The 22,595-nt window shown below is 41.5% G+C and overlaps 1 protein-coding gene across 2 annotated transcripts in view; it reads left to right on the top strand.

Annotated features, from left to right (window-relative positions):
* Window positions 1-16,361, top strand: part of Cnga1 (cyclic nucleotide gated channel alpha 1) — a 39,057-nt gene extending 22,696 nt beyond the window's left edge. For both annotated transcript variants that reach the window (NM_007723.2, XM_006503709.1), the window contains exons 2-9: window positions 925-1,045; window positions 1,788-1,889; window positions 3,273-3,335; window positions 7,655-7,696; window positions 7,786-7,896; window positions 9,141-9,248; window positions 10,496-10,602; window positions 14,528-16,361. In NM_007723.2, coding sequence (NP_031749.2) covers window positions 939-1,045; window positions 1,788-1,889; window positions 3,273-3,335; window positions 7,655-7,696; window positions 7,786-7,896; window positions 9,141-9,248; window positions 10,496-10,602; window positions 14,528-15,942 — 2,055 coding nt within the window. In that variant the 5' untranslated portion in view covers window positions 925-938 and the 3' untranslated portion in view covers window positions 15,943-16,361. The remainder of the gene's footprint in view (window positions 1-924; window positions 1,046-1,787; window positions 1,890-3,272; window positions 3,336-7,654; window positions 7,697-7,785; window positions 7,897-9,140; window positions 9,249-10,495; window positions 10,603-14,527) is intronic.
* Window positions 16,362-22,595: the final 6,234 nt, after the last annotated feature.

Below are 22,595 nucleotides of genomic sequence, written 5' to 3'. Positions count from 1 at the left end.
ATTGACTGCTCAGGGATTTCTGATCTAGTAAATGTCACTGGTCCCTTGTCTTTTCTTTCTGGATGTCATAACAAGGTGGAAAAATGTCTTTAATTTTGGCTCTGCTTTCCAAGTACCGTAGATGCATATACAACCGTTGACTCCTCAGTGACACTGAGAATATGAACTACCCAGGAATTGAGGAAATGCAGATGTTTTTAGTTCATTCTGTCTTGTGAACCACAAAAACACACCCCAGGGAGAGAGGACTGGCTGCTGTGGGCTGTCCACCATATTTAACATCTGAAAAGTCATTGCAAAGTTATTGCAGATTTTTGTAACTCCTGATGAAAAGTTATATTAGTATAGTTTTTCAAATATTAAGACCAGGATTTTGGGCTGGGAATAGAACTCAGTGGTAGAGAACATGTCTAACATGCACAAGGCCCTCGGTTCTATTCTCAACATCAAAGAAACAGCAGTACCATGTGCCCACCACGGACAACAAAACAGGATTTGTTTGATGAGTAACCGCTTCTCAGATGTCTATTATATACCAAGCACTCCTCCATTGCCGCAAAGGACTCTACAAGGGTTAGAGTTTAGCTTTGAGGATAGAATGCACAGTGATTTTGCATAGAGAATGAGTTAATGTATGCATACTTCGGTAGCAGAGAGGAGAGGGTGTGATTAACAATGTTAAGGGTGAAGAGTCTTGGGACTGGCTTTAAGAGATGGGCTGCATCTATCTAGGCTTAACCCCAGGAGTGCGTGTGCCAAAGCACAGAGGTGTGGGCCAGTGTGGCTCAGCTGAAGGACCACAGCTGGCATACTTCGCCTCCTCAGTAGAGCTCTGGTGTCTCAGCATTGCTGCTGTAGTGCAAAATGTGATTATATATGTAAGCATAAAAGTTCTTCTCATTAATAGGATTTCTGTCTTCTCAGATATTAAACTAACCATGAAGACAAATATTATCAATACGTGGCATTCCTTCGTAAATATTCCCAATGTGATCGTACCAGCCATTGAAAAGGAAATCCGGCGGATGGAAAATGGAGCGTGCAGGTGATTGTATGCACCTTCTTAGGCATTCTTAACACAATATCATTGTAACTTATCTAGGTTTGATTTCAATCATATCATTTGTAACTTTAAAATGTATAACCTATTTGATTTAGTGAATTTATTTATACTCTGGGACAGTATAACTTGTTCATCACATGAAATTATGGTGTGTAGTTTCTGGAAACATCTATTAAGTGGCTATGACAAATACTTCTTTACTTATAAGTAGGATGTTTCCCCATGGGAAATATAAAATCAGATGACATTCCTATACATAAATGCAAAAAATATATAGAATATGAAATCTAATATATAATAATGTAATCTAAAATAGTTAGCCATAAATGAATAGTGTGCTTGCAGGTGTGTGTGTATGTGTGTGTGACAGAATTTTCTTTTAATGGAGGGAAATAACAGAAGTGACAGTTTATTCATGAATATTAAATGACCTAAAATTAGATACTAACTTTCTATTGGACAAACATTGACCTCTACCAATTGTCTATCAAACAATAGTGATGGGGCAGATCTAGAACGTGTATGTGTATCTGAATCTTCGCTGGGCACACTCTGTATAGAATGCTATACTTGTACCTCACTCTAACTAAGCCTGTGCTGTGCGTTAGCCTGAGAAGAGATGGAGAGGGATAGAGTGAGTGCTCGCCTTGATGAGACGTGGTGCTCCTCCGAGCCGCTGGTTGACACAGGACCCTACTCACCCCTGCTTCCCTTTGTGTGGCAGCTCCTTTTCTGACGATGACAATGGCTCTCTGTCTGAAGAATCAGAGAATGAGGACTCTTTCTTTAGAAGCAACTCGTACAAAAGGCGAGGACCATCACAGAGGTGAGCAGGCGCATCCACCCTCCAGAATGTGTCTCTTAAACATCACCTGAGTGAAAAAACCTTCTATCCCATCTGGAGAGTGGGCGTGGCCAGTGCTCTTGCCACCGAAATATCATGCAAGATCTCACAAGTCCTTTGCTACTTCTGTTCCTTACCTTTGTCCTCTCTTGGAAAGCTGTAGGTGTCTAGTATTCACAAGCCACAGAGTTCTCAGAACTATGCTCCATCACACTCCCTGAGATTAATACCTGTTTCTAAGAAACTTTGCACCCAAATACCTCTATTGACCTAGGCCTGCAAGAAGAAGGGTCCCAGACAGCAAGATGTTGAGCATGATGACTGGAGATGGGAAATAAAGATGAGAAACAATGACAAAAGGAGTAAAGGAGACTAGAATGTCTTGCAATAGCCCATGCCTATGCCAAGTGAGTTTATTAAGAAGTATAGCATTGTATATACGTTTTGTAGGAGGAAAACAGCCAAGGTCAGTAGAGCACTGAATCAGACAGTGTTGGCAAAGAGAACACAGGATACCTCAGACAGAGCTGCCTTAGGACTGATAACCACAGTCCAGGGAGACGTTGGGTCCTCAGAAACCACAACCTTGACTCCTTCAAGGCACTGGCTCCAGTCTCTGACTGGCCTTGCTATGTCTGTTCCTGGACAAGGACACGGAATGAAGTTCCATTTGTCTTTTTCATCAGGGCCTCCTAGAAAGTGTTGGGTATGTTTGGCTCACCACACTCCCTCGATCCCTTGCTTCTCTTGAATGCATCCCTCAGTGTTCTGAAATAACCATCTACAACAGGGTGGGCTATCATCCTCTAAACTGCTATATCCAGTAGAGCCCATTCCCAGGAGATGTAGTGTGGGGTTAGGAGAGGGGTAGTGTAATAAAGGGTAAATAAAGCAATCACACTCAACTACGGAGCCTGGAGGGCACTGAAGGAGTGTGGGACGCGGTGGATCCGGGTTTCCAATTCTATGTAATGTATTTTCATTTTTGTTCTTTCCCCCTCTTTTTGCTTCTTTCTGTTGACTAATTCTAGATTTCCACTCTGTATTTTTAAAACTCTTCTTTCCCATCTTCTTCTCTTCTCTATCTGGGGTCAGTGGCATCTGTCTTGGTTCACTCAAGGCCAAGGGGAATGCTAATTTTTTTTGGTATGAACCTTGACCAATAGGTCTTTACTAACCATTTTGGTTCAATGCACTGCTTTCTGGCAAGCCATGCTTCACAGAGGTTTTATATTTTTTGAAATAGTCTTCTGGGCAATGTTATGTAGTGAACAGAAAACTGCAAGTAGTCTGTCTTTTAAAGACAATTTGTTTGCCATGGACATGGCTGCCACTGTGACCCCCTGTATGTTTTTCCTTTTCCAGGGAGCAGCACTTGCCAGGTACTATGGCTCTTTTCAATGTCAACAACAGCAGCAACAAAGACCAGTGAGTACATCGACAGAAGAAAACTAAAGCAAGTCCAAACACTAGCAGTATCTAAATTAGAGATATAGTGAATACTCAGCACATGAAATAACTTAATAGAGATGACGTTCTTCCATTTTACTACTTTATATCTTGAAAATTCATCTTCCCCTATTCAAAGTAATATGTATTTATTTTATTCATCTACTTGGATATATGTTTTTTAAAAGGTCTATGTTATATATGCAACTGCCTTTCCTTAGGACAACAAAAGTCATGAAACCCTGAGCCATGGACCTTGAGCCACATTCTCCAGGAGGCAGCCTCTGACATAGAGGTCTGTGTGCAGGCTTATTGGATGTGCTCTTTGGAGTGATACCTGGAAGGGAGTTAGGGGTGATAGAACTGGGCAGAGAAAGGCGCTGAATGTCAGAGAATAGGTTTGATCGTATGGGAATTTGGGGACATGGGTCTGCTTTCAAGCTGCTGTCATGCTCAGGTAACAGACCTGGGCCTTTGCAGTCATACACAGACATTCAATAAGGGCAGCCCTAACAAGCTGGGAGATAAATTTTAAAGTGCTGATTTCCATTACCCAGGCCTTCCTTCCAAGGGATAGGAGAAAGTGAGTGGTGGTCACTAAGGCTTGGTGCGTGGAGAGTATGTGCCTGAAAGCCAAGTGTATCCTTGCTGCCCACCTGTGCCCTGCTCAGATCCACTCTTTTAGATAGGAAATTATGGGGCTGCTCCCTCTAAGGGTTGGGGATGTTCTTTTGTCCCAGGGAAACGTATAAGAGGACAGTCAATGGAATGTAGAAAGGTCTCTGACAACTTTAGATGCTTTTAAGGTTTACACAGAAATTCCTTATCTGCTTTTATTGATTCTATAGCCACTCCTCACCATTGTGCAAAACGTCTTTTGGTCTAGGAAAATGCAGACATTTATCTGGGCATCATGTTTTCCTTTGGACATGGTTACTAGACTTGTCCATGCATTATCAAAGACAGGCTGGGGAAATTCCAAAGGATACCATAATGTGATTCTCAACCTTCTGAACTCTGCAATCCTTTAATATAGTTCCTCATGTTGTGATCACCAACCATAAAATTATTTTCCTTGCTACCTCATAACTGTATTTTTGCTGCTGTTATGAATTGTAAATATCTGATGTGCAAGATGTCTGATATGCAACCCCTGTGACAGGGCCCTTTCACCCATTGAAGGGGGTGTGATCTTTATGTTGTGAACCACAGCCATAATAGATCATATGCCTGTCAGATAGTTTTCTACTTTCTTATTGCATAACAGCAGTGCTACCTACCTTTGATGATCAGGATCATAAACTTTACAGTCTGATGATTCTTCTTTGCTAATTTGATTCTTGGAATGAGAAGTATTGCTAATTTGATTCCTGGAATGAGGGGTACAAAATGGCCAGAGGATAATTGTAGATTAATGTTTAATAGCACTGTAACTGTGCCTTTTTGTAGAAGTATAGACCCTCCTTCATGAATTGAGAATCTGTAGAACCACAAAACCTAGATGTGCAGGGATTAGAAGTATATTTTTCCTATGTAAAGTTCCCTTAATTAAATACCTTGGTTCCTAGACCTGTGCATGCTATTCGTGTATAGGCATAGAGCACCACCTAAAGACCATTCATGTACGCATACATGCATGTAAACAGTATCATAAAAAAATCATAGTCCCTAATCTTCAAGGAATCTGACTCTCTGGCAGCACTTCTGTGCCTTCGGAAGTTCACTCCATACCTGTAACAAGACAGAAACTTCTGAGAGGAGCAACATGCGATTGGACTATCGGATTTCAAACTCAGTATCTGGACTGGCTAGTTTTACATAGACTTGACACAAGTCACTAGAAATAAAGGAGCTTCAGTTGAAAAAAAAATGCCCCTGTAAGATTGGCCCGTAAGATTGGCAAGCCAGTAGGATATTTTTTTAATTAGCGATTGATGAGAGAGGGCCCAGTCCATTGTGAGTGGTGCCATTAGTGGACTGATGGTCCTGGGTGCCATAAGAGAGTAGGCTGAGGCAGCCATGACAAGCAAACCAGTGAACATCACACCTCCATGGCCTCAACATTAGCTCCTGCCTCCAGGTTCCTGCCCTGACTTCCTTCAGCGATGGACACAATATGGAAGTGTCAGCTTTCCTCCCTAACTTGCTTTTGGTCATTATGCTTTATCATAGCCATGGTAACCCTAACAAACACAGTATCCAACGCCACATTTCTTTTGCTATAAAGTAGACTCAAAGTGAGGCTGCACTGTGTTCTTTATAGGTGGGTCATACTTTAGAAATCCCTTAACAATAATACTGGTCAAGTTTGTGGCAAAAAGGCAACATATACCACAATATAAATTGGTTAGTATCAAAATATTTGAAGTCCTTTCTTTGTTGACAAAATTCCAGTGAAGTTAATTTACCATCAAGTGCTTAATTTCCTTAATAGCTAAACCCTGAAGCCACATCATACATAACAGCAAAGCTACCTACATGATCCACATGCTTTGTAACTGGAAGGGTGGCTGTTCAGCAACAGCCATAATAAGAAGTCATGTGTTGGGCCTTAAGATGGCCTTTACTTTTGTTGTCATGGAGGCCGCATTCATATTCACATTGTACCAGCACTGGAGATACCACAATGGGGGCTGGATTTATCAGCTAGCTGAATCCTGCAGTCTACTTGGTTGTTCTCTGATACGGGATACGAAGATTTTCAAATGTTCTGCTCATTAGTCTTTCTTTTCTCTAGAACTACTTTGCCTGATCATTCTATCTTTTTTCCAACTAGGTCCTTAACCAACTAGTTAAGCCCTTTAGGATTGCCCTAATGGGCATGAATACGTAAATCTTCACTTATTCTTAAGTTAGCCACATCTTTTTCTATAACATATGAGTCGACCACATGGTACTTGAAGCTGTGCCATTGGGGAGATTAACTTAACCACTCTGTTTCAAGGCCATCTTTAGACAGTTTCATGATATAGACATAGCCTGTTTGGGGTTCCCAACACAACCCATCCATGATCTGTGTTTCAACAGCTAGTTCCATACATGGCCATAGGTAGGCCATGGAGGTTGGGGCTGGTGAGACAGTGGACAGTGATTCGGGGTAGAACGGTGCTAACCCACCGTCTCTGCAGCTTCCTTTCCCTGTGCCGTTTATCCTGCATGTCAGATTTACTATTTGGTCATATTTGGAATTACTGTCCAACCTCATGACCGGAATGAATGATCATGAAATTTTCATGAGATTTTCATGAATTTTTCATGAATGACTCATGAAACAACAACAATAACAACATAAACAAAGCCAATGTTATTTCCTCAAATGAGAATACATGACATTTTCATGAGTTCCTTCATGTTTTAATTTAGCAATATATGAGAATGATATCATAAGCTTAAAGTAAAATAATCATTATTTTTATATATTAGAATTCTGAAAGTATACTCATTGAGGCTATTGTTTATTAGGTTAGTGATTTCTTTACATAATTTTCTTTTTTTGTTGTTGTTGTTGGCTTTTTTTATTTATTAGTTATTTTCTTCATTTACATTTCCAAAGCTATTCCAAAAGTCCCCCATACCCTCCTCCCCCCACTCCCCTACCCACCCACTCCCACTTCTTGGCCCTGGCATTCCCCTGTACTGAGGCATATAAAGTTTGCAAGACCAATGGACCTCTGTTTCCAATGATGGCTGACTAGGCCATCTTCTGATACATATGCAGCTAGAGAGACGAGCTCTGGGGGTACTGGTTAGTTCATATTGTTGTTCCACCTATAGGGTTGCAAACCCCTTTAGCTCCTTGGGTACTTTCTCTAGCTCCTCCACTGGGGGCCCTGTGTTCCATCCAATAGCTGACTGTGAGCATCCACTTCTGTGTTTGCTAGGCCCCAGCATAGCCTCATAAGAGATAGTTATATCAGGCTCCTTTCAGCAAAATCTTGCTAGTGTATGCAATGGTGTCAGTGTTTGGAGGCTGATTATGGGATGGAGCCCCGGGTATGGCAGTCTATACATTGCCCATCCTTTTGTCTCAGCTCCAAACTTTGTCTCTGTAACTCCTTCCATGGGTGTTTTGTTCCCAATTCTAACTCTGCCCCTTTCAACATTTGTTTTCTGTTAACTGGGGTACGGTTTGCTTGTTTGTCTGGCTACGCATTTGCTTCTGTCCATCCTGTGGGTTTCTTAGCACTGAGGCAGGACTTTAAATGCAAGGCTGAGAATTCTTGCTCAATGGAGAGGAAAGTAGAGAGAACCTGGGGCTAAAGTGATGTGGCTATGTGACAGATGCTGTTTTTCTCTAGAGAGCCAAAGGAGAAAAAGAAAAAAAAGAAGGAAAAGAAGAGGTAAGCCAGACGTTGCATCAATGCCTCTTTATGCTTGTCTGCCTGTGTGCTGTTTGCATATGGTAACTACACATACTCAACTTTTCCAGCAAGGCCGATGATAAAAATGAAAATAAAAAGGACCCAGAGAAGAAAAAGAAGAAGGAAAAGGAAAAAGAGAAGAAAAAGAAGGAGGAGAAAACCAAAGAGAAGAAAGAAGAGTAAGTGTTTTTTACTGGCATTGAAAACCGACATGAGATTGTAAAGCATTGTAGATGTAGGTAAAAACTTCCCAAAGCATAGAAAGAGCTTTACAGCAGGGTGCCTCAGATGAAGTCCTTAAATACTTAAGAAAAAACATTTTATATAAATTGCTATCCAACTTTTTTTAGGTTCCCTAAAACTAGCAAGTTTGAATTTTTCAATTAAAGAATGTTGCTGCATTAGTGAATTCTCTCTCACATGCACTGATGAAGAAACACTTCCCACTAAATATTCAAGTTAAGAATCACTGGGCTCCAAGGATCTCATCTGCCTGTAGAGGCCAAAATTAAAACTTCATAACTCCATTAACATTTTGACAAGTACCCCAAAGCCACAGTGCTTTTGGTAACGGCACAAGCGCATCCCAAGTGCTGGCTCTTGAGGAACTCCTCGTCAAGTAGACAACTGAAATCTAGAATTTCACAAAGGGAGGGCAAAGTCATATTTGCAAAGCTTTTAAGGAAAATTCTTTTAGATCAAAAAGAACTTGTTCTCTCAATTTATTTATACAAAATAACCCATGAACTGATAATAATTCAGCTAATTGCACCTGTTCAGAAAGTTGTTGAAGCTTTTGTAAGATGGAAAATTCTTAAAGATATAGGTTTGGTAGAATATTTCACATGCCTCTTTGATCACGTGTTTTATTCCTTTATTCTTTATGCCCGCTACAACTCTCAAAGATCATTCCTGCAAACATTTGAGCGAGTACTGTGCTGTGTTGCCCTTCTTTATGGACGAGATACTGAGTCACAGCTCCCATCCCTCAAAAGTGTAGTTCAGCTCATTTTGCTTCCAGATAAGGGGAAGAGAAGTGATGGGAAAGCCACTGCCCTATTACCCTTAACCTTACAAAGGTCTGTTGGGAAATCGATAGCTTCCTGTAATTTCTGCCTTTATTTGCACTCCATAGTTAGGGAATAGAACTGACTGCATCTTTGTGATAAATATAGGGTTAAAAATAAAAGTCATGATTCATTGTAAGACTGGTGATTTAACTATCTACTCACCCCCCACCCCCCCGCCACTAACTAGCCAGCTTCTTATGGTGAATATAATTATAGAGCTAATCTTCCTAAGTCAAGGGTATCCATCTTCTACTACATTAATTATGGGTGGTGGATTTAGCCATATTTGAGATGGTAAATATAAATATTTTTGTTTCTTAATAACTTTCCTTTTTATTCCTAATTGTTGCTAGGGAGAAGAAAGAAGTCGTGGTTATTGATCCTTCAGGAAACACATACTACAACTGGCTGTTTTGTATCACTTTGCCTGTGATGTACAACTGGACGATGATTATTGCAAGGTTTGAATATGTATCTTATGTGGATTTCAAAACACTTAGAAGTTTACTGCCAACATACTTTGACCTTAGGGCTCTTCAGAGCAAGAGAAAAGTAGGAAAGGATGGATGGCTGAATCCTTCCCAATGTGTCTGCCTGAGGTTAGAATGTCTTTTATTCTTAATGTGCTTAGACACACAGTCCTGGGATGGGATGGAGATGAAAGTAGAAGAAGTTTTCAAACTTCTGGTTGTTCAGTCAGTGGGAGAAACTATAATTTTTGGCCTAGAAAAAAAATATTGCCCATAGCGAAAAATAATGAAGGATGTAATATCTTGAACATCTTAGTTGTTGAAGGGTAGGAACATTTTCCCTGAAACTTTTTGGGTATAGATAGGGAATGCAAACTTTGTGATCATTGGGCTTCACAGTCCTGATGAGATTTGACTTTAGTTGTAAGCTAATTTTTATGTGTGTGTATGTGTGTGCATATGTGTGTTTTGTTGTGTGTTTGTGTCCATATGTGTGTTTTGTGAGTGTTTGTGTACACATGTATGTATATATATGTGGAGACCAGAGGTCAGCCTTGTGTGTCCTCAGGATACTATCTACTTTGCATTTGAGATAGAATCTTTCATTGACATGGAACTAGCCCAGTATATCTAGGCTGGCTGGATAGCAAAATGGGGTGTGATGGGGTGGGGAGGGCTGCTCCTCTCTGCTTCTCCAGAGCTAGGATGCTAAGCATATGACACTATGGCTGTTCTGTTGTTGATGCTGTTGTTAACGTGGTTCTGAGGAGTGAATTCAGAGCATCATGCTTACACAGCAAACACTTTATCAATGAGAGGATCCTCCCAGCTGAGACACTTTATTCTTTGTTGTGGTTGTTGTTGTTTTCCAGACAGGGTTTCTCTGTGTAGCCCTGGCTGTCCTGAACCTCTCCATTTAGACCAGGCTGGTCTTAAACACACAGATCTTCCTGCCTTGCCTCCCTAGTGTTTGGGATTAAAGGAATGTTCCACCATGCCTGGTTATCTGATATCTTTATAAACCCAACTAGTATTGGTGGAAACGATATTAGAATTCAGAAGTGTGAGAAAATGAACCATAACCACCCAAAAAGGGATTTAGGGAAACTGTGATTGACTAAATGTGTTCTTACAGACCTCGCTAACTTTAGCATGTTGTATGAAAAAAATTATACAAAGGGACCTTTGATTCCAAGTAGTCTCCATGTCTTTTATTTATACATTTCTTTCTTTTATAGAGCATGTTTTGATGAACTCCAGTCTGATTACCTAGAATACTGGCTCATTTTTGATTACGTATCAGATGTAGTCTATCTTGCCGATATGTTTGTACGAACAAGGACAGGTAAGTATGATCTGTTTTGAGTCTTTTGAAATTTCTTGCTTTTATCTCTACCACATAATGACGTTTCCAAACCCTACTGTTCTTCAGGATAAACTCACAACCTCGGTCGGGTGGGTCGGGTGGCAAACATGAGTAACATGGTCTTACTCATTGGCTTAAGTCATTCCTGCTGATCCAGGAAGATGTTACTAGGACACCTTATTTTTTTTCTTTACCTTTTATTTTTATTTTATGTATATGAGTGTTTTGCTTGCATGTATGTCTGTGAACTGTGTGCACCAAATGCCTGAGAAGGCCAAAAGAGGGTGTCAGATCCCCTAGACCTGGAGTTACAAACTGTTATGAACTGCACTGTGGGTACTGAGAACTGAACTCATGTCCTCTGGAAGAGCATCCAGGGCTCTTATGCTCTGAGCCATCACCCCGGCCTCCTAAGTAAGCTTGTTAATGTAGATTGGTGGTTTCCCTTCTTTACCCTATTCATTGGGTTTACGCCAGGCAGAAGAATAGAAAGAACAGAAATATTTAGTCAATATTGGTGGGTAAGGGGCAATTGCTGCCATACATGGAGATACTTAAAAGGGCACAAAGAAGCATGTCATTGATTTACAGAAGAGGCTTAATAAAGGTTTTATAGGAAACATAAACAAACGGTGTAGTTCATGGTAGTGTATCAGTCAGTAGGGAGTACCAACCGATAGCTCTCTAGTGGAAGTGTGTTTAGTAAGCAGGTGTAAGCTCACTGTTTCTACACAGCTCCCCACTGTAAAGGTAACAATTACACACAACACAGAAGCCTCTAATAATCACAAAAGGATGCTCTCTAAGTGTCGGAGCAGTGCTAAGTTGCCAGAGCTTCCTTACAGCTTTTGTTGCTGCTATGGGAGAAGAAATGAACTCTCCTTGTACTGCTGCAGCCCTAGGTTCATCGCACAAGCCCCACAGCACAGAAAAGAAGATCTGAGGGGGATTAGAGACAGCCTGGAGGATGAGATTAAGACGTGCAAATGTAGTCTGAAGAGCTATTTACATCTCACGCTGAAGGTGAAAAACATAACCATGCCAAGCGTTGAGATGGCAGGGCAGGCACCTAAGAGTAGGGCTTGGATTCTGCCAAGGAGTAGTATGAGTTATTAAGCATCTTTAAAAAAAGGATTTATTTATTTTATTTATATGAGTACACTGTAGCTGTCTTCAGACACACCAGAAGAGGACCATATGGTTGCTGGGAATTGAACTCAGGACCTCTGGAAGAGAGGTCAATGCTCTTAACCACTGAGTCATCTCTCCAGCCCAGATTTATTTATTTATTTATTTATTTATTTATTTATTTATTTATTTATTTATTTATTTAATCTATGAGTATGCTGTAGCTATCCTCAGACACACCAGAAAAGGGCATTGGATAGCATTACAGATGATTGTGAGCCATCATGTGGTTGCTGGGAATTGAACTCCAGACCTCTGGAAGAGCAATCAGTGCTCCTAATTATTAAGTATCTATAACACCAGCTGCAATTTAGTCAGTTCTGAAGCTACCTGGAGTTAGTGAGACTCCACAGGTTAAGGGCTGGGCTCATAAGGTTCGCCCTGACTTCAGACATCAGACACATGACCCAACTTGCATTTCTGCTCAAATAGCTCTACATTATGGTTCCTACAACCCCTCCCCAGGATCAGGTATTTGTTAGCATAGCACACTAACCCCCCTCGCCCCCAAATCCACACAATGGTTTATTCTCTTAATAAAGGACATGATAAGTGGTATGGCTGGACAAGGAAATGCAGTAGCAGAGAGGACCAGTGTGGAAGGCTTTGAGAGTGGGGGCTTCTGTCTTCATGGCGCTGGGTTACAACACCCTTCTAACTCTCTGCGTTTGCTCTCTTACTTGCCTGCTCTCGGCTTGCCAAAGTTGATGATTTTTATGGAAGGCTTTATCATATGGCGGTGACAGACGGTTAAGTTTCTTGCCAGCCCCTCTTCCTCTCCTGGAAGAAGTGGGGATGGAGTTGAAAAATCCCAAGCTTCTGAACATAGTGTGTTTTGTGACCAGCCACCCCTAGGAGCCTAACAAGAGTTGCCTGCCTCCATAGAACAAAGATACCCTTATCATCCAAGGAATTCAAAGCACTCTGGAGCTCTGCAGCAAGGGCTGAAGCCAAGACCGAATATTAGAACAAAGATACAGCTAGCACTTTGCTTTCTTGGGAAATCATAAAAATTGTTAACAATGGTATGCCAGAAATTGAGAACTGGAACCAAGTGTGTAACTTATCATATAATAATACTGCAGAATGTAAATGCAACTCATCAAAGAAAGGATTTTACCTGGGTGTGTAGTGTGTAAAATCATATAACAATCACTTTATATATCCATCTATTTACCTCTCTGTATATTACTTTTATGTCAGGAGCCATCTAGGATAGGCTCGGGCTACCTGGTGGCCTTCTTGGAGCTGGCCCATCATTTTTGCATGGTCTGGGATGGGTGAGCTCAATGGCAAGGTCCCAAAGAGACTTCATCTCAGGATCGTTTCCTGCAGCTGATATGCCTTTCCTGTCATTATTAAGTTAAAATAAGAATCCCTGGCCATTGGCCCACCTTATTGAGCAGATTTCCTGCAGATCATTATAGAGATAAACTTTCATGAATTAATGCTGTTTAGATGAATTGATGATTCTATAGAATTTCTGCACTGATTCAAATAGTTTTAGGAAGTTTTAAGAGATGGTTTTAGTTGCTTTGCTAGAAAGATGTAATAAGTTAAAATCAAGACTAGAATGTTCTCACTCCTTATAATAGTAAGAAAAGGCTATCACTATCACACTAAAAAAGGAAATAGACTTGAGACAAATCTGTGTTCAAGGAAAAACATTTAGGTCTAAGAATAAGTCCACAGGTGTGTGCTATGATAAGGCAAGGTCATATAAAAACTGTTGCTTTGAACTTATAATGAGCATTTAGAGTGAAACATTGCTTTGAACTTAATATCAACATCCTTCTGTAATTCCCATTTTATGTAACATTTTATCTCTGAGGTAATTTTCTAAAGAACATTTTGTCTAAGAACGTATAGAAAGTCCAGAGAAAATAAATAAGGTTGTTGGTTGGATAGTTTGGCTTGGGAGCTCTATGCCACCAACCCACTCATCCATTCATCCATCCATCCATCCATCCATCCATCCATTCAAATGTATATTTTTTCTGTTCATACATGTGTAGGTATATGTGTATGTATGTAATCATGCATGAATACTTGTGGAATTGATTGAGACAGATGGTCAGTCTCGACCAGATTGTGGGTGTGTGAGTATATGTGTCTGTGTATATTTGCCTGTATAAAGCATTTTAATTCTTTTCCTTTCCTTCCTTTCTGGTTCACAAAGAGTTAACCAGCCTAGTCAGAGAGGCTTCTGACTGCCTGGACAGAGAAGAGAATGATAGCATTTAAAAACAAACAAACAAACAAACAAACAAAGAAACAACAACTTAATTCCCTGCTGATAGGCAACAGGCCCAAGAGATCTTAACTACAGAGTAAGCAAGAAATTTTTGGGGCTTTTAAGGAACCTATCAGGAAGCATTCAGTATGGTTAGCAAGCTAGAAGGCCAGTGAGCACCAGTCTTTAAAACTACCTCGGTATCCAATGCTGTGTCCCACTTCAAACCATTCCAGACCACACTGACTCCTGGCACTTTTACACTAAAAAGTATGATTTTTTTAACCCCCTTTTTCTCCTGCAATAGACTCTTCTCTAACCACATGTAGATTTGATCTTATGGGATATTGTATCACTGCAGACATATTTATTGAAAAGTCTTTTGATTTTGGCCTAAACAAAGCTGATTAAGAGCGACTATATTAAACAGTCACAGCAACGTAATCAACAGACACAGCCTGTCTTGTCTCTCTTCTATTTTAGGTTACCTGGAACAAGGGCTGCTAGTGAAAGACAGAATGAAACTCATAGAGAAATACAAAGCAAACCTGCAGTTTAAACTTGATGTTCTGTCAGTGATACCGACCGATCTGCTGTACATCAAGTTTGGGTGGAACTATCCAGAAATCAGGTTAAACCGGCTGTTAAGGATCTCTCGAATGTTTGAGTTCTTCCAGAGGACGGAAACAAGGACCAACTACCCAAACATCTTTAGGATTTCGAACCTTGTGATGTACATCGTCATCATCATCCACTGGAACGCTTGTGTGTATTATTCCATCTCAAAAGCTATTGGATTTGGGAATGACACATGGGTCTACCCTGATGTTAATGATCCTGAATTCGGCCGTTTAGCTAGAAAATATGTCTACAGCCTTTATTGGTCTACTTTGACTTTGACAACCATTGGTGAAACTCCACCTCCCGTGCTGGATTCTGAGTACATCTTTGTGGTGGTAGACTTCTTAATTGGAGTTTTAATTTTCGCCACCATTGTCGGTAACATAGGTTCCATGATTTCCAATATGAATGCAGCCCGGGCAGAATTTCAATCAAGAGTTGATGCTATCAAACAGTACATGAATTTTCGAAATGTAAGCAAAGATATGGAAAAGAGGGTTATTAAATGGTTTGACTACCTGTGGACCAACAAAAAAACAGTGGATGAGAGAGAAGTCCTGAGATACCTCCCTGACAAACTAAGGGCAGAAATTGCCATCAACGTTCATCTAGACACGTTAAAAAAGGTTCGCATCTTTGCTGACTGTGAAGCTGGTCTGTTGGTGGAGTTGGTGTTGAAACTACAACCCCAGGTGTATAGTCCCGGAGATTACATATGCAAGAAAGGGGACATCGGGCGGGAGATGTACATCATCAAGGAAGGCAAACTTGCTGTGGTGGCAGATGACGGAATTACACAGTTTGTGGTGTTGAGTGACGGCAGTTACTTTGGTGAGATCAGCATTCTTAATATCAAAGGCAGCAAGGCTGGCAACCGAAGAACAGCCAACATTAAGAGCATCGGCTACTCGGACCTGTTCTGCCTCTCCAAAGATGACCTCATGGAAGCTCTTACAGAGTACCCAGATGCCAAAACTATGCTGGAAGAGAAAGGGAGGCAGATCTTAATGAAAGATGGTCTGCTGGATATAAACATTGCAAATATGGGCAGTGACCCTAAAGACCTGGAAGAGAAGGTCACTCGAATGGAGGGGTCAGTGGACCTCCTGCAAACGCGATTTGCCCGTATCTTGGCTGAATATGAGTCGATGCAGCAGAAACTCAAGCAAAGATTAACCAAGGTCGAGAAATTTCTGAAACCGCTTATTGAAACAGAATTTTCAGCTCTGGAGGAACCCGGAGGGGAAAGTGAGCTCACGGAGTCTCTACAGGACTGAAAAGCTGGTCAACAGCCAAACCCATGCACGGTGTGTGATCCTTTTGAGTGTTTGACCAGAGACAGCTGAGAATTGGGAGAAAGAGTCGTCTGGGAAATTTCTCTACAGTGAAAATGTGTGTGGGTAGATGACACAAATCGTTTGTGTAATACTGCAACAAAAGTATCATCTTCTCCTGGGATTTTTCACAATGGACACCGTGCGAGGACCTGAACTGATTAACGTGTCTGTGTCAGGATCTGTTTTTCTTCCCCACCGATGTTCCTTTGATGTAATATCCTGTAAAAGTGAGCAAGTACTTCTCCTTTTCAGGCCACTTGCTCTGTTGAGGAATCAAATGTACCCAGGGTCACTGTGTACCTTGTCTTTGAGATACAGTTATCAGAAGTAGAATGCAATAAAGTGAAATTGATTACAAAGCCAGAGTAAATGTGATTTATTTGAAGATTAAGTAGGGAGTAAGTAATGTCTTGCAGAGCTTCAGGTCATTTTAAGGAGACTGGCCTTTGTGGTAATGTAAATCTGGGGGCTGGAGGGAAAAACTTCTTATGGATAGATGCAAAATAAACCATGTTGTAAGATAAGGAAATACATATGCACATAAATACTAAAATGTTTATTGCCATTGCAAGATGATGTAGGAAATGTTAATTTTAAGCAGCTCTCAGAATATTAAGGCCTGACACCTGTGGCTGTTATCTTCCTTTTATGTCTAACCATGTAAGAAAAATCGACAAACGCAATACTGTTGGATGATTAACTAGGTCACGTGTCCTATCAGGAGACCTGATTGTTCTATGAGCCAGTACAAAGCTTCTTTGAAAGTCAGAATATGAAGGCTTTAACTCAGTGGCAGGGTGCTTGTTAGCGAGTACAAGGCCCTGGTAGATTGGTAGAATAGATGGGGGAGGTGGTGAAGGAAGAAGGGGAGGAAGAGGGAATGGGAGCTAATCCATTAACATTATACCTTCTACAGTTTGTGTAGTGCTCCTTCATTATCAGCCCATGTCTTACTCCTCAAATAAGTATATTATACATGATATGTAACCTGGTTTCTACCTGAAACATGTCATCCCTATTATGATCCTCCTCCTCCTCCTCTTCCTCTTCATCATGAAGTAGTATAGGAACGAGTGCTACACTCCTTGCTTAGTTCTGGCTTCTGAGAAACATGGTCAGCATCAGGGTGAAAAGATGCTTCGAGTCTTTTCTGGGCTAGCAAAAATGCCAAGTGTTCTTATTTGGATATCTTCAATCTCAAGCTGATGCTTGCCTTGGGCTGCTGATGGCTGATTGGTCAAAGGCTTGAGGTAAGGAAGCATGCAGGTCTGTTCTCAGGATTCCTCTAAACAGAGGGCTCAGACAGGCTAAGATGCTGGTGGTAGTTCGGGTCTGACACCTGAAAGAGTGGTACTGCAGAGATTCAGATGAGGCTCAGCCTCATCTGAGGGTTTAAAAAAAGACAGGATCCATGTGGCTTTGGGGAAACTCCTTTTAAGAACTTGGGTGCTTTGAGAAAATCGACAAGATAGATAGACCCCCTAGCCGGACTAACCAGAGGGCACAGAGACACTATTCAAATTAACAAAATCAGAAACCAAGGAAATTCAAAAATCATCAGATCCTATTACAAAAACCTATACTCAACAAAACTGGAAAATCTGGATGAATTGGACAATTTTCTAGACAGATACCAGGTGCCAAAGTTAAATCAGGATCAGATAAACCATCTAAATAGTCCCATAATCCCCTAAAGAAATAGAAGCAGTCATTAAAAGTCTCCCGACTGAAAAATATCCCAGGACCAGATGGGTTTAGTGCAGAATTCTATCAAACCTTCAAAGAAGACCTAATACTAATACTCTTTAAAATATTCCAAAAAATAGAAACAGAAAGAACACTACCCAATTCATTCTATGAAGCCACAGTTATGCTGTGTATTCTCCCTTGGAGATGGAACAAATTCTGTCTAATCAGGATCTTGTCACAACTTCCTTTCATACAGGACTTCATAAGAGATTTCCTTCTACTTCCATCATGTTTGATATTCCAAATAGATTTTAAAAACTGGTTGAGTGCATATTACTTTTATCTTCAGAAGACATCATGTATATTTAAGAGACATTTAACTATTATAGCTTTTTTTTTTTTTTTTTTAATGTTTTTCGAGACAGGGTTTCTCTGTAGCCCTGGCTGTCCTTGAACTCACTCTCTAGACCATCCTGGCTTCGAACTCAGAAATCTGCCTGCCTCAGCCTCCCAAGTACTGCAATTAAAGGCATGTGCCACCACTGCTTGGTTCCACGGCCGCTTTGAGAAGGAAGGGTTTATTTGGGCTTGCAGTTCCAGAGGTTTAAGAGTGTGGCGTGTAATTATTAAAAAACAATCCACACTATCACTGCCTACGTGCCAGCAACGTGGTCTCCCTGCCCCCAAATGCTATCCCTGAGTGGCGGTCAGCCCACTTTTACTCCCCCCCACTCCCCAACAGCTCTTATCTTTCCAGGCTATCTGACCCTGTTAGCCAGTGGCTTGACTGCCAAGACTGGTGGCCACTGATTTTAAATCCCTATGCCCTTATAACTAAGACTCCAGACTTATCAGCCAGATTTGTATCAGTAAATCTTCAACCCCCAAAATACCCACACAAAGAACTCAAAACTCAATTGATATTGATACAAGCTGCACATCTAGGTTGGACAAATCGCCCTGTATTATTCTATGCCCTTCTAAGATATCCGTAGCTATCTATGACTCTTTCAAGCCACGTGGATCAAGTTCATCTTCCAGTCTCCTCCTCCTCTGTTCTCTAAAACTTTCAGCCCCGCCTCCTTTTTCCATTGCCCAATCACAGGCTCTAGCTTTGTCTGACTAATTAGATTTCTCCCAACTTCACCTGCATTCAGACGGCAATCCGGTTAAGGAATGCCCAGCAGGGGGCATCATCAGCATCCCAGTGCAGGAGCAGGGCTGTGGTGGCAGAACCAGCTAAAAAGCTCCAGTCACAGAGAGAGCTAAGCCTCTGTAGTATTTTTGACCTGGCATTCCATCAGAGACTGTGTAATAGTTTACTTTTCAAGTGTCTGATGACATTAGGGTGGTGCTATAATTAAAGTGTGCACCCCAAATACATTATATAAACTTAATACCCGGATTAATAGTTTGATGGTGTTTGGAGATGAAACCTTTGGGAGATTATTCCAGCTATTTGCAGTCACGAAGGTGCAGCCCCATGGTGTGATTAATGGCTTTAAAAGAGAGAGGCCAGAGCTTGATTTTCTTGTTATCTAACAATTTAATGTCTCTTGCCATGTTATGACCCAGCAGGAAGTTCCTCACCAGCTTCTAGCACTTTCCCAAGCTATGAGAATAAATCTCTGTTCTGTTAAGTTTAACTAAGGCTCTTATAGTTACCCAGAATCCATCTGTGGCCTCGTGTATTGTTATAGCAACAGAAAACAGACAGAGGCCAATGTCACATTGCTTCTAGTTTGGAGCTATTTTGAACACCCTTCCAACAAACTCAGGTATATGCATTTATGTGTGTAGTTGCGTTTTGCTTTCTTTTGGGTATATATCCAGAAATGGATGGAACTTCTTTTTGTTTGTTTGTTTGCTTGCTTTTTTTAAACAATTTCTATTCGATATTTTCTTCATTTACAATTCAAATGCTGTCCCGAAAGTCCCTTATACCCCAGTCCCTTGCTCCCAGTTATTGCGGTAGTTTGGGTCTTAAAGGCCCCCAGAAGTCTACATGACCTTGGTCCCTGCAAAGTCTTATTGGGAAGTGGTAAGACTTTTTCAGAGTTAGGGCCCAATACGAGGACGTCTGGTCGTTGGAACCATGGAACCTGGTCTCTCCCACCTTATCTGATATGTCTCAGGCACAACGTGAGAACTTTTGATTAACCATTATGTGCTACCACGATATGGCCCGCAAACCCAAAGCAATAGGGCCAATGGTCCACAGACTGAATCCTATAAAACAGTGAGCTAAACTAACCATAAAACAGTGAGCCAGTTGTAACCACAGGAGGGGAGCCCTGGGCTTCGAGGCGAGCTTCTGTGATGTCAAAGCCTACATTCTTTCATTGACTGGAGATTTGCATTGTTTAAAAAATTATTTTTATTCACAGTGTGGTCCTGGAAGTGTCCGCATCAGGCATCTTCCCAGAACTTTTTAGGAATATAGGTTCTGGCCTGGGCAGGAAGCTCAGGGGTAAACACTCACCTCCCAAATGGGAAGGCTGACTCCTCAGCACCACACAGACAGACAGACAGAGCAAATAAACAAACGGCCTTTTCTGAAGCTCCCGGGCCGGCCTTGTGAATTACTCTGTAGTCCTTAGAGTAACACTGAGACAATTAACACTGTCTTCAGGTGATGTCTGTACACTGTGAAGGGTTGGAAGAACTGTGGATTGGTTGTTGTTACTATTTTATTCTTTTGAGCCCCAGAGCCATAACACAAACTCTTGGGCATGTTGGGCCAATGAAGTAGAAACTTAAGGGTTCTTTCAAAAGTCGGCTGGATGGAGTTTTGCTGGGGCAAACACGTGAAGGAACGTTCCGTTAAAGAAGACACAGGTGTGAAAGGCTAAGGCCGACTTGAGAAGGGATGTTTCGCTGAAGCAGACACAGGAGAGAGGATGTTCTTCTAAAGTAAGCACGTGAAAGGATACGTGATGGAGGATTCTTTGCTAACATCACACACGTATTGGTCTGCCTTATATTGCACAGTTAACTGCATTTGTCAGGACTCCATAGAGAGAAACGCTCCAAAAAACTTCTGGTGGTGTACTGCAGTTTGATGCTGATTCTGTGGACTCTGGCTGACTCCTCAGAGTTTGAAGGGCAACGCTTGTGGGTCTCATGTCTTTGCTGGTCTTCGCAGCTGAGAACTTCTGGTGTTCCTGTTGGTCTGGTCCCTCCTGCTGACTTGAGCCAAGGTTGAGGCCTGGCTGTCTCTGCTAGGTCAGGTCTCCACTGTTGCTAACCTGGCTCTACCGAACTGGACTGGTGTATCTGTGAAGTGTTTGCAAGTGGATTGAGCTACTACTGCCTGCTATCCTGTGAACTGAACTTCCGATTTCCAGACAACACAGATGGGAGTTGCTCCAAACAACTTTCTAAATAGGTCTACTCCCCCCTCCCCCGCCCCATTCTTTCTTTTCTACTACCTCTGGTGGGTGATGGCCTACAAGGGAGGTTAAAATGTTTAAGAACCATCATGAAAAATAGGATTTGAAAAAAATTAAAGTTACAGGCCAATGTTTTGCCATAAGCTACGCCCCCAGCCCCAGAAGACTGTTCTTAATATATGTATTTATTCTTCATTTTTGTTTGTTTGTTTTTGAGACAGTGTATATGTGTGTGTATGTATACACACACACACACATACATGTACATATATATACCTGCCTGTCCTGGAACACATTATGTAGACGAGGCTGCTCTTGAGCTCACAGAGATCCACCTGCTTCTGCCTCTGGAGTTGGATATAACTTATCCAAAGGAATCCCTCTATCCACTGATTCAAATATTTCTCCCACCTGGCTGCTTCAGAATAAACTCTTCATGAGGCAGCTGTGGGCCAAGTTTTTGAAACTTAGTATTTTTTTCTTTCTTTCTTCCTTCTCTTCCCTTCTCCTTCCTTCCTTCCTTCCTTCCTTCCTTCCTTCCTTCCTTCCTTCCTCCCTCCCTCCCTCCCTCCCTCCCTCCCTCCCTCCCTCCCTCCCTCTTTCTTTCTTTCTTTCTTTCTTTCTTTCTGCCTTTTTTTTTTTTTTTGAGACAGGATTGTAGCCCTGGCTGTCCAGGAACTCACTCTGTAGACCAGGCTGGCCTTGAGCCAAGAGATTCACCTGCCTCTGCCTCCCAAGTGCTGGGATTAAGGATGTGTGCCACCACTGCATGGCTGGAACTTAACATCTTCATGCTGATCTTTTAGAAACTACGTCCTTTAATTTCTTTTTTAAACAGAGGTACTCTATATAGCCCGACTTCTCTGGATCTCACTCTGTAGACCAGGCTGGCTCAATCTCACAGGGATCCACCTGCTTCTGCCTCCAACGTCCGGGATTCTGCTTTTCTGCGTCTTCTTTTCTTCACATCTGTAACTATGTGCTTATTTTGTTTCTTTTCAGTCTCTAGCCAAATTCTCTGTGTAGTGAGGCTCTTGGGACTCTAAGCTGGGTCTGCCCGCGTCTGGTAGCTCTTGCTGGGAATAAGCCATCTTCTCATGTCATAACTGCTGATGGGGAACTGTAAGGTCTGGGTTAGGGTAGGGGCTGCATTTATTTCTTAGTTCTGGTGCTCCTAGGACATAGTAGTGTATACCAGTATACATGCTGTTTGTTTGTTTGTTTTGTTTGAGACAGCGTCTCTCCATGAAGTCCTGGCTGTCCTGGAATTTACCATGTAAACCAGAGATCCTTCTGCCTCTGCCTCTCAAGTGCTGGGATTAAAGGAGAGTATAAATTCTAACTGACAAACTATGTCAAGTTAGGACAACACAATGGCCTTTCATTCTTAATGTGAAACCCTGATTGGCAGCAAACATCACTTTCTGGGGCAGAAACATGTACACCTCTGTTGATTTCAAAGTCCCAGTGTGACAACTTAGAAAGAGAAGCTTAGAAGCAATTTCCATTTTT

The sequence above is a fragment of the Mus musculus genome, chromosome 5, assembly GCF_000001635.26.
Source record: "Mus musculus strain C57BL/6J chromosome 5, GRCm38.p6 C57BL/6J".
NCBI lineage: Eukaryota > Metazoa > Chordata > Mammalia > Rodentia > Muridae > Mus > Mus musculus.
This window is presented reverse-complemented; position numbering and strand designations above follow the sequence as displayed.